Source organism: Brassica napus, chromosome C2 (assembly GCF_020379485.1).
Source record: "Brassica napus cultivar Da-Ae chromosome C2, Da-Ae, whole genome shotgun sequence".
NCBI classification, from domain to species: domain Eukaryota; kingdom Viridiplantae; phylum Streptophyta; class Magnoliopsida; order Brassicales; family Brassicaceae; genus Brassica; species Brassica napus.
The window spans coordinates 26854632-26874897 of NC_063445.1; the positions used below are offsets into that span (position 1 = coordinate 26854632).

The 20266-nt window shown below is 38.5% G+C and overlaps 3 protein-coding genes across 3 annotated transcripts; 2 read left to right on the forward strand and 1 right to left on the reverse strand.

Moving 5' to 3' along the window:
* The first annotated feature begins 390 nt into the window (after nt 1-390).
* Nucleotides 391-1101, forward strand: LOC125582294. Its single transcript, XM_048748913.1, has 3 exons — nt 391-562; nt 617-720; nt 769-1101. The coding sequence occupies exons 1-3, from the start codon at nt 391-393 to the stop codon at nt 1099-1101; spliced, it is 609 nt and encodes a 202-aa protein (XP_048604870.1).
* A 13-nt stretch (nt 1102-1114) lies between these two features.
* On the forward strand, nt 1115-1749 carry LOC125582295. The gene is made up of 2 exons (XM_048748915.1): nt 1115-1205; nt 1292-1749. Exons 1-2 carry the CDS (start codon nt 1115-1117, stop codon nt 1747-1749), a joined length of 549 nt encoding a protein of 182 aa, XP_048604872.1.
* A 12022-nt stretch (nt 1750-13771) lies between these two features.
* On the reverse strand, nt 13772-14607 carry LOC125582296 (secreted RxLR effector protein 161-like). Its single transcript, XM_048748916.1, has one exon. The coding sequence runs from the start codon at nt 14605-14607 to the stop codon at nt 14134-14136; it is 474 nt and encodes a 157-aa protein (XP_048604873.1). The 3' UTR covers nt 13772-14133.
* Nucleotides 14608-20266: the final 5659 nt, after the last annotated feature.

The window sequence follows — 20266 nt, forward strand, 5'->3', positions numbered from 1 at the left end:
ATTGGGTTAATCATGTGTTGATCCAAAACTTAACCCAAATTCTAGAAATATTCTCCACCTCCTTAGAATAAAAATCTAGATATTCTCATAGAATTATCTAGATAATTATAATAAAAAATCTTAGATATTATGGTAGAATTCTCTAGATTTTGGATTAAAATATATAAGATATTTTGTATTTGGAGGTTATAAATACCTTCACTCCCCTTTCATTTTGTATCACCAAGAAGTATCTAAGTTTGTAACAAGTAATAAAAATCTTCTTCTAAGTTATAAAATCTTTTTTCTTCACAAAGGTTCTTTCTCTTCAAACACTTAAACACTTTCTCCATCTTTATAAAGTTTTTCATTCCAACAAAGTGGTATCAGAGCTACAAGTTCCTTTTAAAGATGGCAAACAATGGTGTTCCCTTCCAAGTTCCATTGCTCACTAAGAGCAACTATGACAATTGGAGTCTTAGGCTGATGGCTATCCTAGGAGCACATGATGTGTGGGAGATAGTCGAGAAAGGCTTCAATGAACCGGAGAATGATGGTGGTCTATCTCAAACTCAAAAGGATGGTTTGAGAGATTAGAGGAAGAGGGACAAGAAGGCTCTCTGTCTAATCTATCAAGGATTAGATGAAGATACATTTGAGAAGGTTGCTGGTGCAAGGACGTCCAAAGAAGCATGGGAGAAGCTTCAGACATCTTACAAGGGAGCGGAACAAGTTAAGAAGGTACGTCTACAAACTCTAAGAGGAGAATTTGAAGCATTATAAATGAAGGAAGGAGAACTCATCTCAGATTACTTCTCAAGAGTCTTGACGGTTACTAATAACCTAAAAAGAAATGGTGAGAAGTTAGATGAGGTGAGAATCATGGAGAAAGTTCTTAGATCAATGGATTCGAAATTCAAACACATTGTTACCGTGATTGAAGAGACAAAAGACTTGGAGACTATGACAATGGAGCAACTTCTTGGATCACTACAAGCTTATGAAGAAAAGAAGAAGAAGAAAGAAGATATTGTGGAGCAAGTTCTCAAGATGAGAATTGATCACAAGGAAGAAAGTGGCCGAAGCAATCCAAGACGTGGTGGCGGTCATTTCCGAGGATGAGGTCGTGGTGTAAATGGACGAGGTTGGAGACCATATGAAGACAACTTCAACCAAAGAGGAGAGAATTCATCAAGAGGTCGTGGAAGAGGAAACCCAAAATCAAGGTACGATAAATCAAGCATCAAATGCTATAGTTGCGGAAAGTTTGGACATTATGCTTCTGAATGCAAAACTCCAAACAACAATAAAGTTGAAGAGAAGTCCAACTATGTTGAAGAACGGCGTAAGGAAGAAGATATGTTGTTGATGGCGTACAAGAAGGATGAACCAAATGAGGTTCACAAGTGGTACCTTGATAGTGGTGCAAGCAACCACATGTGTGGAAATAAAAGCATGTTCGTGGAGCTTGATGAATCGGTGAAAACCAATGTGGCTTTGGGAGATGAATCGAAGATGGAGGTGAAAGGTAAAGGAAATATTCTCATCCGCTTGAAGAATGGAGATCATCAATTCATTTCCAACGTTTACTATATTCCAAGCATGAAGACCAACATCTTGAGCCTAGGACAACTCTTAGAGAAAGGTTATGACATTCGACTAAAAGACAACAACCTTTCTTTAAGAGATAAAGCAAATAATCTCATCACAAAGGTGCCAATGTCAACCAATAGAATGTTTGTCCTAAACATTCAAAATGACATTGCATGATGTCTCAAGATGTGCTACAAGGAGGAATATTGGCTTTGGCATCTTCGATTTGGGCATCTCAACTTTGGAAGCTTAGAGCTACTTTCCAAGAAAGAAATGGTGAAAGGATTACCCTGCATCAATCATCCAAATAAAGTGTGTGAAGGTTGCTTACTTGGAAAGCAATTCAAGATGAGTTTTCCAAAGGAGTCGGAGACAAGAGCAAGAAAGCCACTAGAACTCATACATACAGATGTATGTGGTCCGATCAAACCAAGTTCACTTGGTAAGATTAACTACTTCCTTCTCTTTATTGATGACTTTTCAAGAAAAACATGGGTTTACTTTTTGAAACAAAAATCAGAAGTGTTTGAAAATTTCAAAAAGTTCAAAGCCCATGTTGAGAAAGAAAGTGGTCTTAAGATCAAGTCCATGAGATCGGACCGAGGAGGAGAATTTATGTCAAAAGAGTTTCTGAAATATTGTGAAGATAATGGCATCCGAAGACAGTTGACGGTGCCAATAACCCCTCAACAAAATGGAGTAGCGGAAAGGAAGAATAGGACAATACTTGAGATGGCAAGAAGCATGCTCAAGAGTAAGAAGCTACCAAAGGAGTTGTGGGCAGAAGCAGTTGCTTGTGCGGTTTATATATTAAACCGTTCTCCAACAAAGAGTGTTTTAGAAAAGACACCACAAGAAGCTTGGAGCGGAAGGAAGCCCGGCGTCTCACACCTAAGAGTCTTTGGAAGCATTGCTCATGCTCATGTTCCAGACGAAAAGCAGAGCAAACTAGATGATAAAAGTGAGAAGTATATCTTCATTGGGTATGACGCTAACTCCAAAGGCTACAAGCTCTATAATCCTGAAACAAAGAAGACAATCATTAGTCGGAATGTCATCTTTGACGAAGAAGGAGAATGGGATTGGAGATCAAATAATGAAGACTACAACTTCTTTCCATCCTTTGAAGAAGAGAATGTGGAGCAACCGAGAGAAGAGCCAGCTACACCACCAACTTCACCAACAACAAGTTCTCAAGGAGATGAAAGCTCAAGTGAAAGGACTCCGCGTTTTAGAAGTCTACAAGACATCTACGAGGTAACCGAAAATCAAGACAATCTTACTCTATTTTGTCTATTTGCGGATTGTGAGCCTATGAACTTTGAAGAAGCCCAAGAAAAGAAGTCATGGAGAAGTGCAATGGATGAGGAAATCAAGTCGATTCAAAAGAATGATACATGGGAGTTAGCTTCACTTCCAAATGGACACAAAGCAATAGGTGTGAAGTGGGTGTACAAGGCAAAGAAGAACTCTAAAGGAGAAGTTGAAAGATACAAGGCAAGATTGGTGGCAAAAGGCTATAATCAAAGAGCCGGGATAGACTATGATGAGGTATTTGCTCCAGTTGCTCGCTTAGAAACGGTTAGACTAATCATTTCATTGGCAGCCCAAAAGAGTTGGAGGATACATCAAATGGATGTCAAATCAGCCTTCTTAAATGGATACCTTGAGGAAGAAGTCTACATTGAGCAACCACAAGGCTACATAGTCAAAGGAGAAGAAGACAAAGTCTTAAGGCTAAAGAAGGCGCTTTATGGATTAAAGCAAGCACCAAGAGAATGGAACACTCGGATTGATAAGTACTTCAAGGAGAAAGGCTTCATCAAGTGTCCATATGAGCATGCACTTTATATCAAAACTCAAAACAATGATATATTGATTGCATGCTTATATGTTGATGACTTGATATTCACTGGCAACAATCCGATTATGTTTGAAGATTTCAAGATGGAGATGACAAAGGAGTTCGAGATGACCGACATTGGATTGATGTCATACTACCTTGGCATTAAAGTAAAGCAAGAAGAAAATGGAATCTTCATTACTCAAGAAAGCTATGCTAAAGAGGTGCTTAAGAAGTTCAAGATGGATGACTCAAATCCAGTTTGCACGCCAATGGAATGTGGAGTCAAGTTATCAAAGGAAGAAGAAGGAGAGAGTGTGGATCCAACACTCTTTAAGAGTCTAGTTGGAAGCTTACGCTATCTAACATGCACAAGGCCCGACATCCTACACGCAGTTGGAGTGGTTAGTCGATACATGGAGCATCCAACAACAACTCATTTCAAGGCAGCTAAGAGGATCCTACGCTATATCAAAGGTACTATCAACTTTGGATTGTACTACTCTATCTCTGAAGATTACAGGCTTGTTGGATATAGCGATAGCTATTGGGGTGGAGATGTAGATGACCGGAAAAGCACAAGTGGCTTCGTGTTTTTCATTGGAGAAACCGCTTTCACATGGATGTCAAAGAAGCAACCAATTGTCACTCTTTCTACTTGTGAAGCGGAGTATGTGGCAGCTACTTCATGTGTTTGCCATGCTATTTGGTTACGAAACTTGCTAAAGGAGCTAAACCTACCACAAGAGGAGCCAACGAAGATCTTGGTGGATAACAAGTCGGCAATAGCATTGGCAAAGAATCCAGTCTTCCACGATCGGAGTAAACACATCGATACTCGTTATCACTACATAAGAAAATGTGTTACCAAGATGGATGTGCAATTGGAGTATGTGAAGACAAATGATCAAGTAGCTGATATCTTCACCAAGCCACTCAAGCGAGAAGACTTCATCAAGATGAGGAGCTTACTCGGAGTAACCAAATCAAGTTTAAGAGGGGGTGTTGAAAAGTAAACTTGATTTGGATCAAACATTATTGGGTTAATCATGTGTTGATCCAAAACTTAGCCCAAATTCTAGAAATATCCTCCACCTCCTTAGAATAAAAATCTAGATATTCTCATAGAATTATCTAGATAATTATAATAAAAAATCTTAGATATTATGGTAGAATTCTCTAGATTTAAGATTAAAATATATAAGATATTTTGTATTTTGAAGGCTATAAATACCTCCACTCCCCTTTTATTTTGTATCACCAAGAAGTATCCAAGTTTGTAACAAGTAATAAAAATCTTCTTCTAAGTTATAAAATCTTTCTTCTTCACAAAAGTTCTTTCTCTTCAAACACTTAAACACTTTCTCCATCTTTATAAAGTTTTTCATTCCAACAATTATTTGGGTGTTCTATTATCTATGTTTTGTAAATGGATTTCTTCGTTTTTCTAAAGGTTCAACTTTGTCATACTTCAGCAAAGTTTTACCCCACCGCTTTTGTGACATTGACAACTTGTCGGATGATGCTGGATAAGAAGTGGAGAGAAGCCATTTTCAGTCCACACGAGTTGGTTTAGAAGATGAGTTCCTTCACTTCTATTTCCTTTAACATTGTCATACTTCGGCAAAGCTTTAATCCACAGCTTTTGTCACTTTCTTAGATTATCATTCACAATTCGTCCTAGAGAGAAGCCTGTCAAAGTTCCAATATATTTTACGAAATTATACAATTTTCCTTTTCAACTTATATAAAGTTAACCAGCGTCGCTGGCCCAGATGGTCTTGAGAGAAAATAAAAAACCCCAATACGGAACACGCGGGTTCGATGCGCGCTGGCCACCCGGGCCCTCCCTGTTTACTTCCATGGGAGGAGTTTACGTGCCTGCTGCGGGGCTCGAGGGACTAGTCGGTTGACCTCGGTCGCCGGATTACCCTCGGCTATCAAAAAAAAAAAAACTTATATAAAGTTGCCTTAAATTTTACTGGGTTATACCATTTTGATTGTACAAGTTGTATAAAGTTACACTGAGTTTTACCAAGTTACATAAGACAATTTTATAAAATGCATTTATGAGTTTGAGTTTTACGAAGCAAATGATTCAGAGTTGGACAAGGAAGGAAGTGAACTGGAAAACATCGAGTTAACTAGAATATCAATATTTATAAATTCACAAATAAACTGGATAGGGTAAATGAATTTGGTTGAACTTAATCACTAGAATTTATTAGAAAAAATTCGAGTCAACTCCTCTCGTGCCCCTATTTGTGGTGAGCAAATCTATTATGGGCCTCTCAAATCCCTTATACCCTATTGTTTTAATGAAATATGAATATCCGATTTTTCCCTTTTGCATTTTTGAAATTATTAATTTAAATTATAAAAAAATCGAAATTCAAAATTTTAAATTATCCAGCATAACTCGGTATAATTTAGTATTCTGAATCTCTCATCAAATCAGGTTGAGCCGAACAAAGCATAACTTGGCGACGGCTCAACCTAATTTGATGAGAGATTCATAACATGTCGTTCTCCATGGATACCAAACAAAACCTTCAATTTTCCAGCATAACTCGACTGAATTAGTAATACCGAGTTAAACTGGATCCAGATCTGAAGAAAATAAACACGAAACATACTTTGCAAAGGGGAACAAGAACAATAAAATCCCAAAATCATAAAATAACCCAGATCTATAGAGAACAAGAACCCTAATCATACAAAATCCAGAATCTTAATTTACAACCCTAAATTGAAAAAAAAACTTAGAATCTCTCATCAAATCAGGTTGAGCCGTCGCCGTTCTTGATATCTTTTGCTCGGTATCCATGAAAAAGTAAAGGTTTTGTTTGGTATCCATGGAGGACAACATGTTATGAAGAAAGAAGAAGGAAGCGAAGTGATTTTCACCGAGGAAAACAAGAAAATCGCAGAGAAAAGAAAGAGAATGAGCGAAAAAAGAGGAGAGAAGAAAATGAAAAGAAAAACTGTCGGCGGCTTCATTTTATTAGATTAGATTATAAAATAAAAGGGGCAAAACAGTAAATTTTTTAATTTTGAAACTAAAAATAAATCAATTTGTAAAAAAAAATAGATTGAGTCCTTGAGAAATTGAGTTATGAGATTTGTGGGTAATAGAGGAGTAGAAAACACTAGAGTTAATTAGAATATAAATAATTATAAATCCATAAATGAACTCGTATGTTAAGTGAATTTGGTTGAACTTACATCACTAGAATTTATAAAAAAAATAGATTGGGTTCTTGGGAGATTGAGTTATGAGATTTGAGGTAATAGAAGAGTAGAAAACACTAGAGTTAATTAAAATATAAATAATTATAAATCCATAAATGAACTCGTATATTAAGTGAATTTGGTTGAACCTACATCACTAGAATTTATTAGAAGAAATTCAGAATATAAATGCATTTATGAGTTTTGGTTTTACGGAGCTAATGCTGAAAAGTTTGACAAAAGTAAAACTCTGTAAAGTTGAACATAGTTGTACCACACAAACGAAGAGTCACATACATTGGAATATGAACTCACACGTACCTTTATAGTCGCATTCATTGGAAAAAACCTTGGGACCGTTGCGTAAGTCGCATTCATTCCCCTTTAGAATCCAAACTGTCTCTTTCATCAAATCCAGTACACTATCTATAAATACCATCCCCCTCATTTGAGTAAATAAATCTAAAGAAGAAGGAAGAAGAAGAAGCAGGCACAAACCTCCTCTCCTCATTCTTGTAGAGAATCGATCTTGGCTTTGCTCTTGTAACAACGAATCAAAGACACACGGAATATGTTTGGCGAGTCCTTCTCCAAACCGGAGATAAACTCAATATCACTATAAATCGAAAAGATTACAAGCTTCGCACTAGATGCGTGTTCTATGAGAGATTATTTGTTTCTGTTATCTAAAACAATGATAGGAGAAGTCTATTTATGCTACAAGATCTAAGCTAGTTCTACTTGGAACAGGATTTAGTAATCCACCGCCATACGCATCTGTTTCTCTTTAGAACTAGGAGCTTCTTGTTTCACAAGAATTAATCTTATTCTTGTCTTCTTTTCAGGTTCTGTCCGAAGCCCAATAAGCCCAAGAATTGCCCAATGAGACACCAAAGCCTCACATTCTCCACCTTGGCTCTTTTGGTCATTCATCGGTTTCTCCGCTTCTCCATCTCTCTCTATCTGCGAAAAAATCAGAAACTTTGACGAAAGCTCACCGCTCCTTCTTCTCCTCCGTCTGTTCTTCGACGACGCTTCACCGGAGTTGCATGCCCTTTCTCCGACCTTTTGCCTCTCTTCTCGCTTCCGAACACTACCCCTCTTCGATTCTCCGTGACTAAGACAAGATCCCGACGCCGTCGTCGCTTGTCTTCACCGGCGTTGGCTCTCACCGCCTCCACCATGATAATCTCAGGTTTCATTTGTTTTATTTGTCTGTTTCCTTAGACAATTTTGAACAAACCCTAACCATTGATTTCTCAATTTTCCAGCTTATCCCTTGATGAAATCAATAAAATCCTTTGAGTCTTCGTGTTCTTCCGGTGAATCCTACACCACACGACCTTCATACGGACCAAATCAGACACGTCAAATTTCAAAAGGTAACTCCTTTTGTTTTGACTTTTTCTTCTTCCTGTAGACATCCGTGTCTTCATGCTCTCTTAAAGAAAACCTGTAATGAAAGATTCCTTTTCTGAAAAATTAAACTTATTCTTTGCTTAATTTCCACAGCTTATGGTGTTGACGTCTCTTCACCACTTCACTTCCATTAGGTAATCAAACAGAGTTGTCTCTTCAATCACTTTAAAAGCTTTGAATCTGTGAACTAATAACCTTATATTCACAGCTTTGTTGTAGACGTTTCCTTGCTACAGCCACACGTATCCTTCAGGTATGACATCTGATTCTGCTTTTTTATAATGGTGTCTCAACTTCTGTTGAGGCTTATTATCCTGCAAAATCATTCGGTTGACTAGTATTTGAACTAACTTTGCAGATTCCTTGTGTAGACAACTCCTGTCTACAGTCACCATTCTTCAAAAGTAATAATTTTTTTTTTCTCAAACTCATCCCAAGCCTTTTATAACTCCCTGTCGAAACCATCAGTTTTCTTTTCCCGAAACTGATACATTTTGTGGCCTTTCAGCGAGGTGATCACTTCGACAGCTGTGTCACCTGCAGCCACCGGAGTCCTACTATCGCAGGACCTTGAGGATCTCCAGACATGTCTCGAACTTCTGTCCAGGTACACACTTAGTTAGGAAATCCGCAGGGTTGATGGATGTATGAATTTTATGAACCATAACATCACCAGCTTCAATTACATCCCTCATAAAATGTAGTCTAGTGTCTATATGCTTAGTCCTTTCATGGAAACCTCCATTCTTGGCTAAGTGTATAGCACTCTGAGAATCTGAAAATACTCTTACATCATCTTGTTCAAACCCCAACTCTGTAATAAAACCTTTTAGCCATAGTGCTTCCTTAAAAGCCTCGGCTAATGCCATGTATTCCGATTCTGTCGTTGATAGTGCAACAATATGTTGGAGACCTGATCTCCAGCTTATAGTGTTGCCTCCGACTTGAAACACATATCCTGTAACGGATCTTCTTCTGTCCAAGTCTGTTGCATAGTCTGCATCGCAGAATCCTCGTACCATAAAATCTTCTCCTTTAGTAAACAATAGATCTGAATCTAGAGCTCCTTTAAGATATCTCATCACCCACTTAACCGCTTCCCAGTGTTTTCTTCCTGGCTTGCTCATATAACGGCTGATTAAGCCCACTGCGAAACATAAGTCTGGTCTAGATCCCACCATTGCATACATTAAACTTCGAACGGCTGATGCATATGGAATCACGTTCATGAAACTTGCTTCCACGTGCTCTTCTTCTTGTGTCAAACTTTTAAGCTTGAATTGTGGTCCAATAGGAGTAACCACAACTTTGCTCTCTGCCATGTTAAAAGTTTCCAGCACCTTCTGTAGATACTTCCCTTGTGATAGTTTTAGAGTTCCTTTCTTCCGATCTCTGATAATGTCCATCCCAAGTATTCTTGAAGCTGCTCCAAGGTCCTTCATCTCAAACTCTCTCTTCAAGCTATCTTTGATTCTTATAATTTCTTTAGATTTCTTAGATGCTATGAGCATGTCATCAACATAGATCAAGAGATAAACCATATGAGATAAGTCTGAACCTTTCATGTAGACGCAAGGATCATATGCACTTCTTTCGAAACCTTGTTGTTTCATGAAGCTATCAAATCTCCTATTCCACTGTCTTGGTGACTGTTTTAATCCGTAAAGGGATTTCAACAGGAGGCAAACTTGATCTTCTTTTCCCTCCTCAACGAAACCTTCTGGTTGTGTCATATAAATCTCCTCGTCTAACGTTCCATATAGGAAAGCCGTTTTCACGTCTAGTTGTTCCAAATCAAGATCATAATTTGCAACAAGTGACAACATAATTCTAATCGACACGTGTTACACCACTGGTGCAAACACCTCTGTGTAGTCGATCCCTTCAACTTGTGAAAACCCTTTAGCTACTAATCTAGCTTTGTATCTCGGCTTCTCAATACCAGGAATGCCTTCTTTCAGCTTGAAAACCCACTTGCTGCCAATAATCTTCTTTTTCTCTGGTTTCTCAACCAGCTTCCAAGTCTGATTTTTCTCCAATGAATCCATCTCTTCTTGCATTCCCTCGTTCCATAACTTCCAGCTCTTACTCCTTCTTGCTTCCAAATAGGATTTAGGCTCATCCTTATTTATTTCTTCCGCTGTAGCTAGAGCATAAGCCACGCAATCTGAATCATCAAACCTAGAAGGTTTCTTTACTTCTCTCCTGATTCTATCTCTAGCAAGAATGTAGTTGTCTAGATTTTCCTGTTGAGCTCCCACAACTTCTTCTTCACTTTCTGAGCTTGAAGATTCTGGTTCTGAGTTTTCTGATGCTGGAGAAACTCCACCTTGAACTGTATCCTCTGTTTTAGTGTCTATAGTTGTGTTTGAAGGTCCTTGAATCAGCACAGGATTGAATGTTACCTTTTTCGTTTTCCTCTTCTTCTCGCTGACTCCTTTAATGTCTTTAAACATCTCTTCCTCATTGAAAATCACGTTTCTGCTCACTGTACATCTTAGCTCTTCTGGTAACCACACTCAATAACCTTTAGTCCCCTCTGGATATCCCATGAAAACTCCTTTCATCGCTCTTGGACTGGCTTTGGCCTGAGTCACGTGAACATAAGCTGTACACCCGAACTTCCTTAGATGATTTAAGTCTGTTTTGGTTCCAGACCAAACCTCTGCCGGTAGTTTGAAGTTAATAGCTGTACTGGGAGATCAGTTGATTAAGTAGACAGCTGTAGAAGCTGCTTCCGCCCAGAACTTTTGCTCTAAGCCTGCCTCTGTCAACATACATCTCACCTTCTCCATAATCGTACGGTTCATGCGTTCTAATACTCCGTTTTGCTGTGGAGTATAGACGCATGTTCTGTGTCTTTTAATCCCTGCTTCCTTACACAATGTGTCCATCTGTGTATTGCAGAACTCTAATCCGTTATCCGTCCTTAGACACTTCACCTTCTTTCATGTCTCAGTCTCCACGCATGTTTTCCATTCCTTGAAGTTTTGAAACACTTCATTCTTTGATCTTAGGAAATAGATCCAAACTTTCCTAGAAAAATCATCAATGAATGTAACAAAATAGAAACATCCTCCGAGACTCTCTACCACCGAAGGTGAACCCCATAAATCTGAATGGATGTACTCTAGGACTTCCTTAGACGTGTGCTTGCCTTTAGGAAAGCTTCGCTTGTGTGCTTTACCCAAAACGCAATTCTCGCAAAACTCCAATGTCTTCACATCCTTTGCGTTTAAACATCCCTCCTTGACTAGAATATTCATGCCCTTTAGACTCATATGTTCAAGCCTAGAGTGCCACCTCTTGGTCAAATCGATATCAGGCCTTGCGACTGCAGCTTCACCATCCAATACTGTCCCTTGTAAGTAATACAAGCCATCACAATATTTTCCAGAAATAACCTTATGATCTCCTTTGTAAAACTGCACCATAAAGTCTTTGCTTTCGTATCTGCATCCCATCTTCTCCAATAAACCGTAGGAGATGAGGTTTCTGCCCATTGTAGGCATGTAGCAAACATCAGTGATAATCACGCTCGATCCATCATCATTCATGATTCTGATCTTCCCGATCCCTTTGATCTCACTAATAGTATTATTCCCCATTAAAACCTTCCCTCCTTCTATGTCTTCAAGATCAAATAAGACATCTTTGTTTGGAGTGATATAGAATGTACAACCAGAGTCAAGTACCCATTCCTCCTTAGTAGCTTGCTGGCTTGCTACTAAAACCAACGGTTGTTCCTTCTCCTCAGCTAAGTTAACCGAATTTGTTGGCTTCTTCCTTTCTGGACACTCCTTTTTAAAGTGCCCTTCCTTGCCACACGTCCAACATTCTTTAGAGAACTTAAGTTTTGACTGTGATCTGGTTTTGCTCTTCGATCTAGCTCTCCAAGTCTTATCATTCTTCCTCTCACCTCTGCCCCTGTTGTTACCAACAAATAGCCCCTCCGAGTTACTTTTAGACTTGTTAAGAAGTCCCTTCTCCCTTAATTCTACTTCCTTAGAATAGGCTGAGCTTGTAACATCTCGGACTGTTAAAGTCTCCTTCCCGCTTCCATACTTGAGAGCATCCACGAGAGACTCATACTGCTTAGGCAAGCTTGTTAGAATCTGAATAGCTTGGTCTTCTTCGCTAATCTTGATATCCAGACTAGCTAGATCAGCCACAAGTTTCAGAAACACATCTAAATTTTCCTCAATAGACTTATGTTCATCCATTCTGAAACCTGCATATCTTTGCTTCATATAGATTCGATTAGGTAACGTCTTGGTTTGATACTCGGCTTCTAGAGCCTTCCACATAGCTAATGCTGTTGTCTCGTGCATGACTTTGCGTAGTATGAGATCAGATAGACAGACACTGATCAGGTTCTTGGTACGCAATTCCTTGTCTTGCTCCTTAGGATCAGGTTTCGTATCCTTCTGTTCTTCGCCTTCAACCACCGTAGAAGAATCTTTCTCCTTAAGAACAGACCCCAAACCAAAAATCTCTAACTGACATAGCATCTTGTATTTCCATAGACCAAAGTCACCCTTCCCATCGAACTTCTCCACTTCAAATTTCTTTGAAGTTGCTTCCATCTCTCTATTAACCCGAAAACTATTTGTTTCTTTGTTTGCAGGTTGATGTAACGTGCCGTGACCTTCAAGCTTCAATAACCACGAGCTGAGACCTTCTTACCACACCAGATAAGTATTTTCCTTGCTTGTTTTATTGAATCTTGCCTTCGAATCTCTGTACTTGGATCTAGGTTAGCCTTAGCTCTGATACCACTTGTAGAGAATCGATCTTAGCTTTGCTCTTGTAACAACGAATCAAAGACACACGGAATATGTTTGGCGAGTCCTTCTCCAAACCGGAGATAAAACTCAATATCACTATGAATCGAAAAGATTACAAGCTTTGCACTAGCTGCGTGTTCTATGAGAGATTATTTGTTTCTGTTATCTAAAACAATGATAGGAGAAGTCTATTTATACTACAAGATCTAAGCTAGTTCTACTTGGAACAAGATTTAGTAATCCACCGCCATACGCATCTGTTTCCCTTTAGAACTAGGAGTTTCTTGTTTCACAAGAATTAATCTTATTCTTGTCTTCTTTTCAGGTTCTGTCCGAAGCCCAATAAGCCCAAGAATTGCCCAATGAGACACCAAGGCCTCACAACTCTCAATATCCGAATTCAAGTAAGAAACCTAATTAATCTACGTATCATCATCTTATACGCCAGAGTTTGTTCTGATTTCAGTTACACTGCAAGGTTAAAATGTTTGGATCTATCAACCTTACGAGGAAGCGTCCGATGGAGGATGACTATGGGCAAACCCCAGAAGGGGGTTCCAAGAAAGGGAAGGATGAATCAAGGGAATGGTACAGGGCGATCTTGTTGGAATGAAAAACTTTATAAAGATGGAGAAAGTGTTTAAGTGTTTGAAGAGAAAGAACCTTTGTGAAAAAGAAAGATTTTATAACTTAGAAGAAGATTTTTATTACTTGTTACAAACTTGAATACTTCTTGATGATACAAAATGAAAGGGAAGTGGAGGTATTTATAGCCTCCAAAATACAAAATATCTTACATATTTTAAACATAAATCTAGAGAATTCTACCATAATATCTAAGATTTTTTATTATAATTATCTAGATAATTCTATGAGAATATCTAGATTTTTATTCTAAGGAGGTGGAGGATATTTCTAGAATTTGGGCTAAGTTTTGGATCAACACATGATTAACCCAATAATGTTTGATCTAAATCAAGTTTATTTTTCTACACCCCCTCTTAAACTTGATTTGGTTACTCCGAGTAAGCTCCTCATCTTGATGAAGTCTTCTCGCTTGAGTGGCTTAGTGAAGATATCAGCTACTTGATCATTTGTCTTCACATACTCCAATTGCACATCCATCTTGGTAACACATTCTCTTATGTAGTGATAACGAGTATCGATGTGCTTACTCCGATCGTGGAAGACTGGATTCTTTGCCAATGCTATTGCCGACTTGTTATCCACAAAGATCTTCGTTGGCTTCTCTTGTGGTAGGTTCACCTCTTTTAGCAAGTTTCATAACCAAATAGCTTGGCAAACACATGAAGTAGCTGCCACATACTCCGCTTCACAAGTAGAAAGAGTGACAATTGGTTGCTTCTTTGACATCCATGTGAAAGCGGTTTCTCCAATGAAAAACACGAAGCCACTTGTGCTTTTCCGGTCATCTACATCTCCACCCCAATCGCTATCGCTATATCCAACAAGCTTGTAATCGTCAGAAATAGAGTAGTACATGCCAAAGTTGATCGTACCTTTGATATAGCGTAGGATCCTCTTAGCTGCCTTGAAATGAGTTGTTGTTGGATGCTCCATGCATCGACTCACAACGCCAACTGCGTGTAGGATGTCGGGCCTTGTGCACGTTAGATAGCGTAAGCTTCCAACTAGACTCTTAAAGAGTGTTGGATCCACACTCTCTCCTTCTTCTTCCTTTGATAACTTGACTCCACATTCCATTGTTGTGCAAACTGGATTTGAGTCATCCATCTAGAACTTCTTAAGCACCTCTTTAGCATAACCTTCTTGAGTAATGAAGATTCCATTTTCTTCTTTCTTTACTTCAATGCCAAGGTAGTATGACATCAATCCAATGTCGGTCATCTCGAACTCCTTTGTCATCTTCATCTTGAAATCTTCAAACATAATCGGATTGTTGCCAGTGAATATTAAGTCATCAACATATAAGCATGCAATCAATATATCATTGTTTTGAGTTTTGATATAAAGTGCATGCTCATATGGACACTTGATGAGGCCTTTCTCCTTGAAGTACTTATCAATCCGAGTGTTCCATGCTCTTGGTGCTTGCTTTAATCCATAAATCTTTAGCCTTAAGACTTTGTCTTCTTCTCCTTTGACTATGTAGCCTTGTGGTTGCTCAATGTAGACTTCTTCCTCAAGGTTTCCATTTAAGAAGGCTGATTTTATATCCATTTGATGTATCCTCCAACTCTTTTGGGCTGCCAATGAAATGATTAGTCTAACAGTTTCTAAGCGAGCAACTGGAGCAAATACCTCATCATAGTGGATCCCGGCTCTTTGACTATAGCCTTTTGCCACCAATCTTGCCTTGTACCTTTCAACTTCTCCTTTAGAGTTCTTCTTTACCTTGTACACCCACTTCACACCAATTGCCTTGTGTCCATTTGGAAGTGAAGCTAACTCCCATGTATCATTCTTTTGAATCGACTTGATTTCCTCATCCATTGCACTTCTCCATGACTTCTTTTCTTGGGCTTCTTCAAAGTTCATAGGCTCACAATCCGAAAATAGACAAAATAGAGTAAGATTGTCTTGATTTTCGGTTACCTCGTAGATGTCTTGTAGACTTCTAAAACGTGGAGTCCTTTCACTTGAGCTTTCATCTCCTTGAGAACTTGTTGTTGGTGAAGTTGGTGGTGTAGCTGGCTCTTCTCTCAGTTGCTCCACATTCTCTTCTTCAAAGGATGGAAAGAAGTTGTAGTCTTCATTATTTGATCTCCAATCCCATTCTCCTTCTTCGTCAAAGATGACATTCCGACTAATGATTGTCTTCTTTGTTTCAGGATTATAGAGCTTGTAGCCTTTAGAGTTAGCGTCATACCCAATGAAGATATACTTCTCACTTTTATCATCTAGTTTGCTCCGCTTTTCGTCTGGAACATGAGCATGAGCAATGCTTCCAAAGACTCTTAGGTGTGAGACTCCGGGCTTCCTTCCGCTCCAAGCTTCTTGTGGTGTCTTTTCTAAAACACTCTTTGTTGGAGAACGGTTTGATATATAAACCGCACAAGCAACTGCTTCTGCCCACAACTCCTTTGGTAGCTTCTTACTCTTGAGCATGCTTCTTGCCATCTCAAGTATTGTCCTATTCTTCATTTCCGCTACTCCATTTTGTTGAGGGGTTCTTGGAACCGTCAACTGTCTCCGGATGCCATTATCTTCACAATATTTCAGAAACTCTTTGGACATAAATTCTCCTCCTCGATCCGATCTCATGGACTTGATCTTAAGACCACTTTCCTTCTCAACATGGGCTTTAAACTTTTTGAAATTTTCAAACACTTCTGATTTTTGTTTTAAAAAGTAAACCCATGTTTTTCTTGAAAAGTCATCAATAAAGAGAAGGAAGTAGTTACTCTTACCAAGTGAACTTGGTTTGATCGGGCCACATACATCTGTATGTATGAGTTCTAGTGGCTTTCTTGCTCTTGTCTCCGACTCCTTTGGAAAACTCATCTTGAATTGCTTTCCAAGTAAGCAACCTTCACACACTTGATTTGGATGATTGATGCAGGGTAATCCTTTCACCATTTATTTCTTGGAAAGTAGCTCTAAGCTTCCAAAGTTAAGATGCCCAAATCGAAGATGCCAAAGCCAAGATTCCTCCTTGTAGCACATCTTGAGACATCGTGCCATGTCATTTTGAATGTTTAGGACAAACATTCTATTGCTTGACATTGGCACCTTTGTGATGAGATTATTTGCATTATCTCTTAAGGAAAGACTATTATCTTTTAGTCGAATGTCATAACCTTTCTCTAAGAGTTGTCCTAGGCTCAAAATGTTGGTCTTCATGCTTGGAATGTAGTAAACGTTGGAAATGAATTGATGATCTCCATTTTTCAAGCGGATGAGAATATTTCCTTTACCTTTCACCTCCATCTTCGATTCATCTCCCAAAGCCATATTGGTTTTCACCGATTCATCAAGCTCCACAAACATGCTTTTATTTCCACACATGTGGTTGCTTGCACCACTATCAAGGTACCACTTGTGAACCTCATTTGGTTCATCCTTCTTGTAAGCCATCAATAGCATATATTCTTCCTTACTCCTTTCTTCAACATAGTTGGACTTCTCTTCAACTCTATTTTTGTTTGGAGTTTTGCATTCAGAAGCATAATGTCCAAACTTTCCGCAACTATAGCATTTGATGCTTGATTTATCGTACCTTGATTTTGGGTTTCCTCTTCCACGACCTCTGGATGAATTTTCTCCTCTTTGGTTGAAGTTGTCTTCATATGGTCTCCAACCTCGTCCATTTACACCACGACCTCGTCCTTGGAAATTGCCACCACCACGTCTCGAGTAATTTCGGCCACTTTCTTCCTTCTGATCAATTCTCATTTTGAGAACTTGCTCCACAATATATTCTTTCTTCTTCTTCTTTTCTTCATAAGCTTGTAGTGATCCAAGAAGTTGCTCCATTGTCATAGTCTCCAAGTCTTTTGTCTCTTCAATCACGGTGACGATGCTCGAATTTTGAATCCAATGATCTAAGAACTTTCTCCATGATTCTCACCTCATCTAACTTCTCACCATTTCTTTTTAGGTTATTAGTAACCGTCAAGACTCTTGAGAAGTAATCTGAGATGAGTTCTCCTTCCTTCATTTGTAACGCTTCAAATTCTCCTCTTAGAGTTTGAAGACGTACCTTCTTAACTTGTTCCGCTCCCTTGCAAGATGTCCGAAGCTTCTCACATGCTTCTTTGGACGTCCTTGCACCAGCAACTTTCTCAAATGTATCTTCATCTAATTCTTGATAGATTAGACAGAGAGCCTTCTTGTCTCTCTTCCTTGAATCTCTCAAACCATCCTTTTGAGTTTGAGATAGACCACCATCATTCTCCGGTTCATTGAAGCCTTTCTCGACTATTTCCCACACATCATGTGCTCATAAAATAGCCATCATCCTAAGACTCCAATTGTCATAGTTGCTCTTAGTGAGCAATGGAACTTGGAAGGGAACTCCATTGTTTGCCATCTTCAAAAGGAACTCGTAGCTCTGATACCACTTTGTTGGAATGAAAAACTTTATAAAGATGGAGAAAGTGTTTAAGTGTTTGAAGAGAAAGAACCTTTGTGAAGAAGAAAGATTTTATAACTTAGAAGAAGATTTTTATTACTTGTTACAAACTTGGATACTTCTTGATGATACAAAATGAAAGGGGAGTGAAGGTATTTATAGCCTCCAAAATATAAAATATCTTACATATTTTAAACATAAATCTAGAGAATTCTACCATAATATCTAAGATTTTTTATTATAATTATCTAGATAATTCTATGAAAATATCTAGATTTTTATTTTAAGGAGGTGGAAGATATTTCTAGAATTTGGGCTAAGTTTTGGATCAACACATGATTAACCCAATAATGTTTGATCCAAATCAAGTTTATTTTTCAACAGATCCTCCAATGGTGAAGGATCAGCAAACTGAGATAGAAAAAAGGCAATCCGCTGAAGTTAAGTTCTATCTCCGATCAAAACGAGTTGCTCAACGATATGATCGGCATGGCGGGCCTGTTCGACATTCAGATGGAGAAAATCAGACTCGGAGCAAAACTCCTTCGTGCGGAGGAGAACTTACAGGCTACCAGTGTCCCTTTCATTGACTGGGACAAGCTTGGCGACAGCTGGTTATGGTCTGAGCCTTGAGTTGCCTATGCTCTCCTCCGTCCCCTCCCTAATTTTTTTTTTTAAAATATTTGTTTTTTTTACATTTCTGTTTTCTTCAGCTTTGGACAATGAAGTTTCCGGTTTTAAACCGGTTTTAATATATTTAGTTTTATTGCGCATATTTTCTGAGTAGTCCCATATTTTCTATGTTTATACTCTGGATTGCTTAGTTTTGCTAAGTTTTACATAGTCATGTTAAACTTTGTCAAACTTCGGAAAAGTTATTATTCACAGGTTTTGTCACATTGGCAACTCTTACGATGGTGTGTCTGGATAAGAGGTAGAAAAAACCCATCTTTAGAAACCCCCACAGCCAGTCTCTCCTCGTTTAAGATAAGTTCCTTTGCTTATATTTTCTTTACATTTCTCGTTCTTTGTTATAGTTTTTAATCCTCATTTCTTGTTACATATATAGGTTATTCACAACTCGTACGATGATGCTGCATACGAAGCCATTTTGTGAGAAAGAGTTCTCATTTGATGAATTGTGACATTCCCTCATGGTGATGAAGCAGAGTTCCATTGCACAAAGTTTAAGTTATACCATTTTTTGTATATTGTTAGTATGTTTTTTTGTTAAAATAATGATCATGTACCTGTTGTTATACAAAAGTTGGATTTCTTACATCAATAATCAATATACGATCTATCAAGTCATCATCATATAAAATCCAAGTTCTATACAGCCGAAATCAGTTGAATTTTTCATAAGTTGTCCAGGGTTTTGTAGTTTCAACAAGTTTTACTAAGTTATACATTTTGGGTTCGGTTTTAACTTCTCGTTGGATGGGTTCTTCGTGACTGTCTCTTGTTGTCAAATCATCCTTTCGGTGATGATAGAATGAGAAATGAGAGGATATCAGAGACGTAAGAGCCTTAGATCAAAGATTGATTTCAGCCCACTATTGTTTCTAATTCCCATTGAAGTCGATTGAGGATTAATGAACTAACCCGGTGGATTATCCAATTGGATTGGATAGTCCGTTTGGGTGCATTGTAATTCTTTAAATTGTATCCTGGTTTTGTTGTCTTTTACTCGGTTTTCGGAATTAAATAAATAACAGTTAAAATGGAAAAAGGAAGGAGTGTTATAAATCATGGAGTGGATTGCCATTAACCAAGTCCGGTCCAAGACCGACCCAATACCTAGAAGACAAGGCTCAGCCGTGGCCAAAGGAGGAGAGAGAGAGAGGCGGTCGTCCGAGGAGGGAAAGACGGTCAGTTTAGACCGTCTTAGACTTATGACGTTTTCCTTTTCTCTGTTTTAGATCTTTTCCTATTTCATGTTGTATTAGGTTTTGAATAATTTTTTTTTTCCTATACTTTGTAATTCCTATATAAAGAACCTCTATTGTTTATTAATAAAATACAGAAATATTCAGTCTCTAAACTCTCTAATTACAACACGTTATCAGCACGATAGACTCCAAAACCCTGAGACAAAACCTAACCTAAAATCCGTCACACATAAACCCTAATTCAGGCGCAACTTAAAATCAATCTATCTCTCAAACCCCGAGGAACCAGAAGACGAGCCACATATCAAATTGAAGCTCTTGACGAGACAAATCCATCAGCGCAAACCGTTCGTCGATCCAATCTCAGACGCTGCCACAATCGCAGAATCAATACGCGTCGCCGTTTTACCTTTGGAGCCCCCATTCGCGACCAGACTCCAAACCATCCGATCCCGATCAGACGCGT

Coding starts and splice junctions, on each gene's coding strand:
- LOC125582294 (XM_048748913.1), top strand. CDS start 391: ATGGCAAACAATGGTGTTCCCTTCCAAGTTCCATTGCTCACTAAGAGC. Junction 563..616: donor ATCTCAAACTCAAAAGGATG/GTTTGAGAGATT, acceptor TAATCTATCAAG/GATTAGATGAAGATACATTT. Junction 721..768: donor GAGCGGAACAAGTTAAGAAG/GTACGTCTACAA, acceptor TTATAAATGAAG/GAAGGAGAACTCATCTCAGA.
- LOC125582295 (XM_048748915.1), top strand. CDS start 1,115: ATGGACGAGGTTGGAGACCATATGAAGACAACTTCAACCAAAGAGGAG. Junction 1,206..1,291: donor AGAGGAAACCCAAAATCAAG/GTACGATAAATC, acceptor ACAACAATAAAG/TTGAAGAGAAGTCCAACTAT.
- LOC125582296 (XM_048748916.1), bottom strand. CDS start 14,607: ATGGATGACTCAAATCCAGTTTGCACAACAATGGAATGTGGAGTCAAG.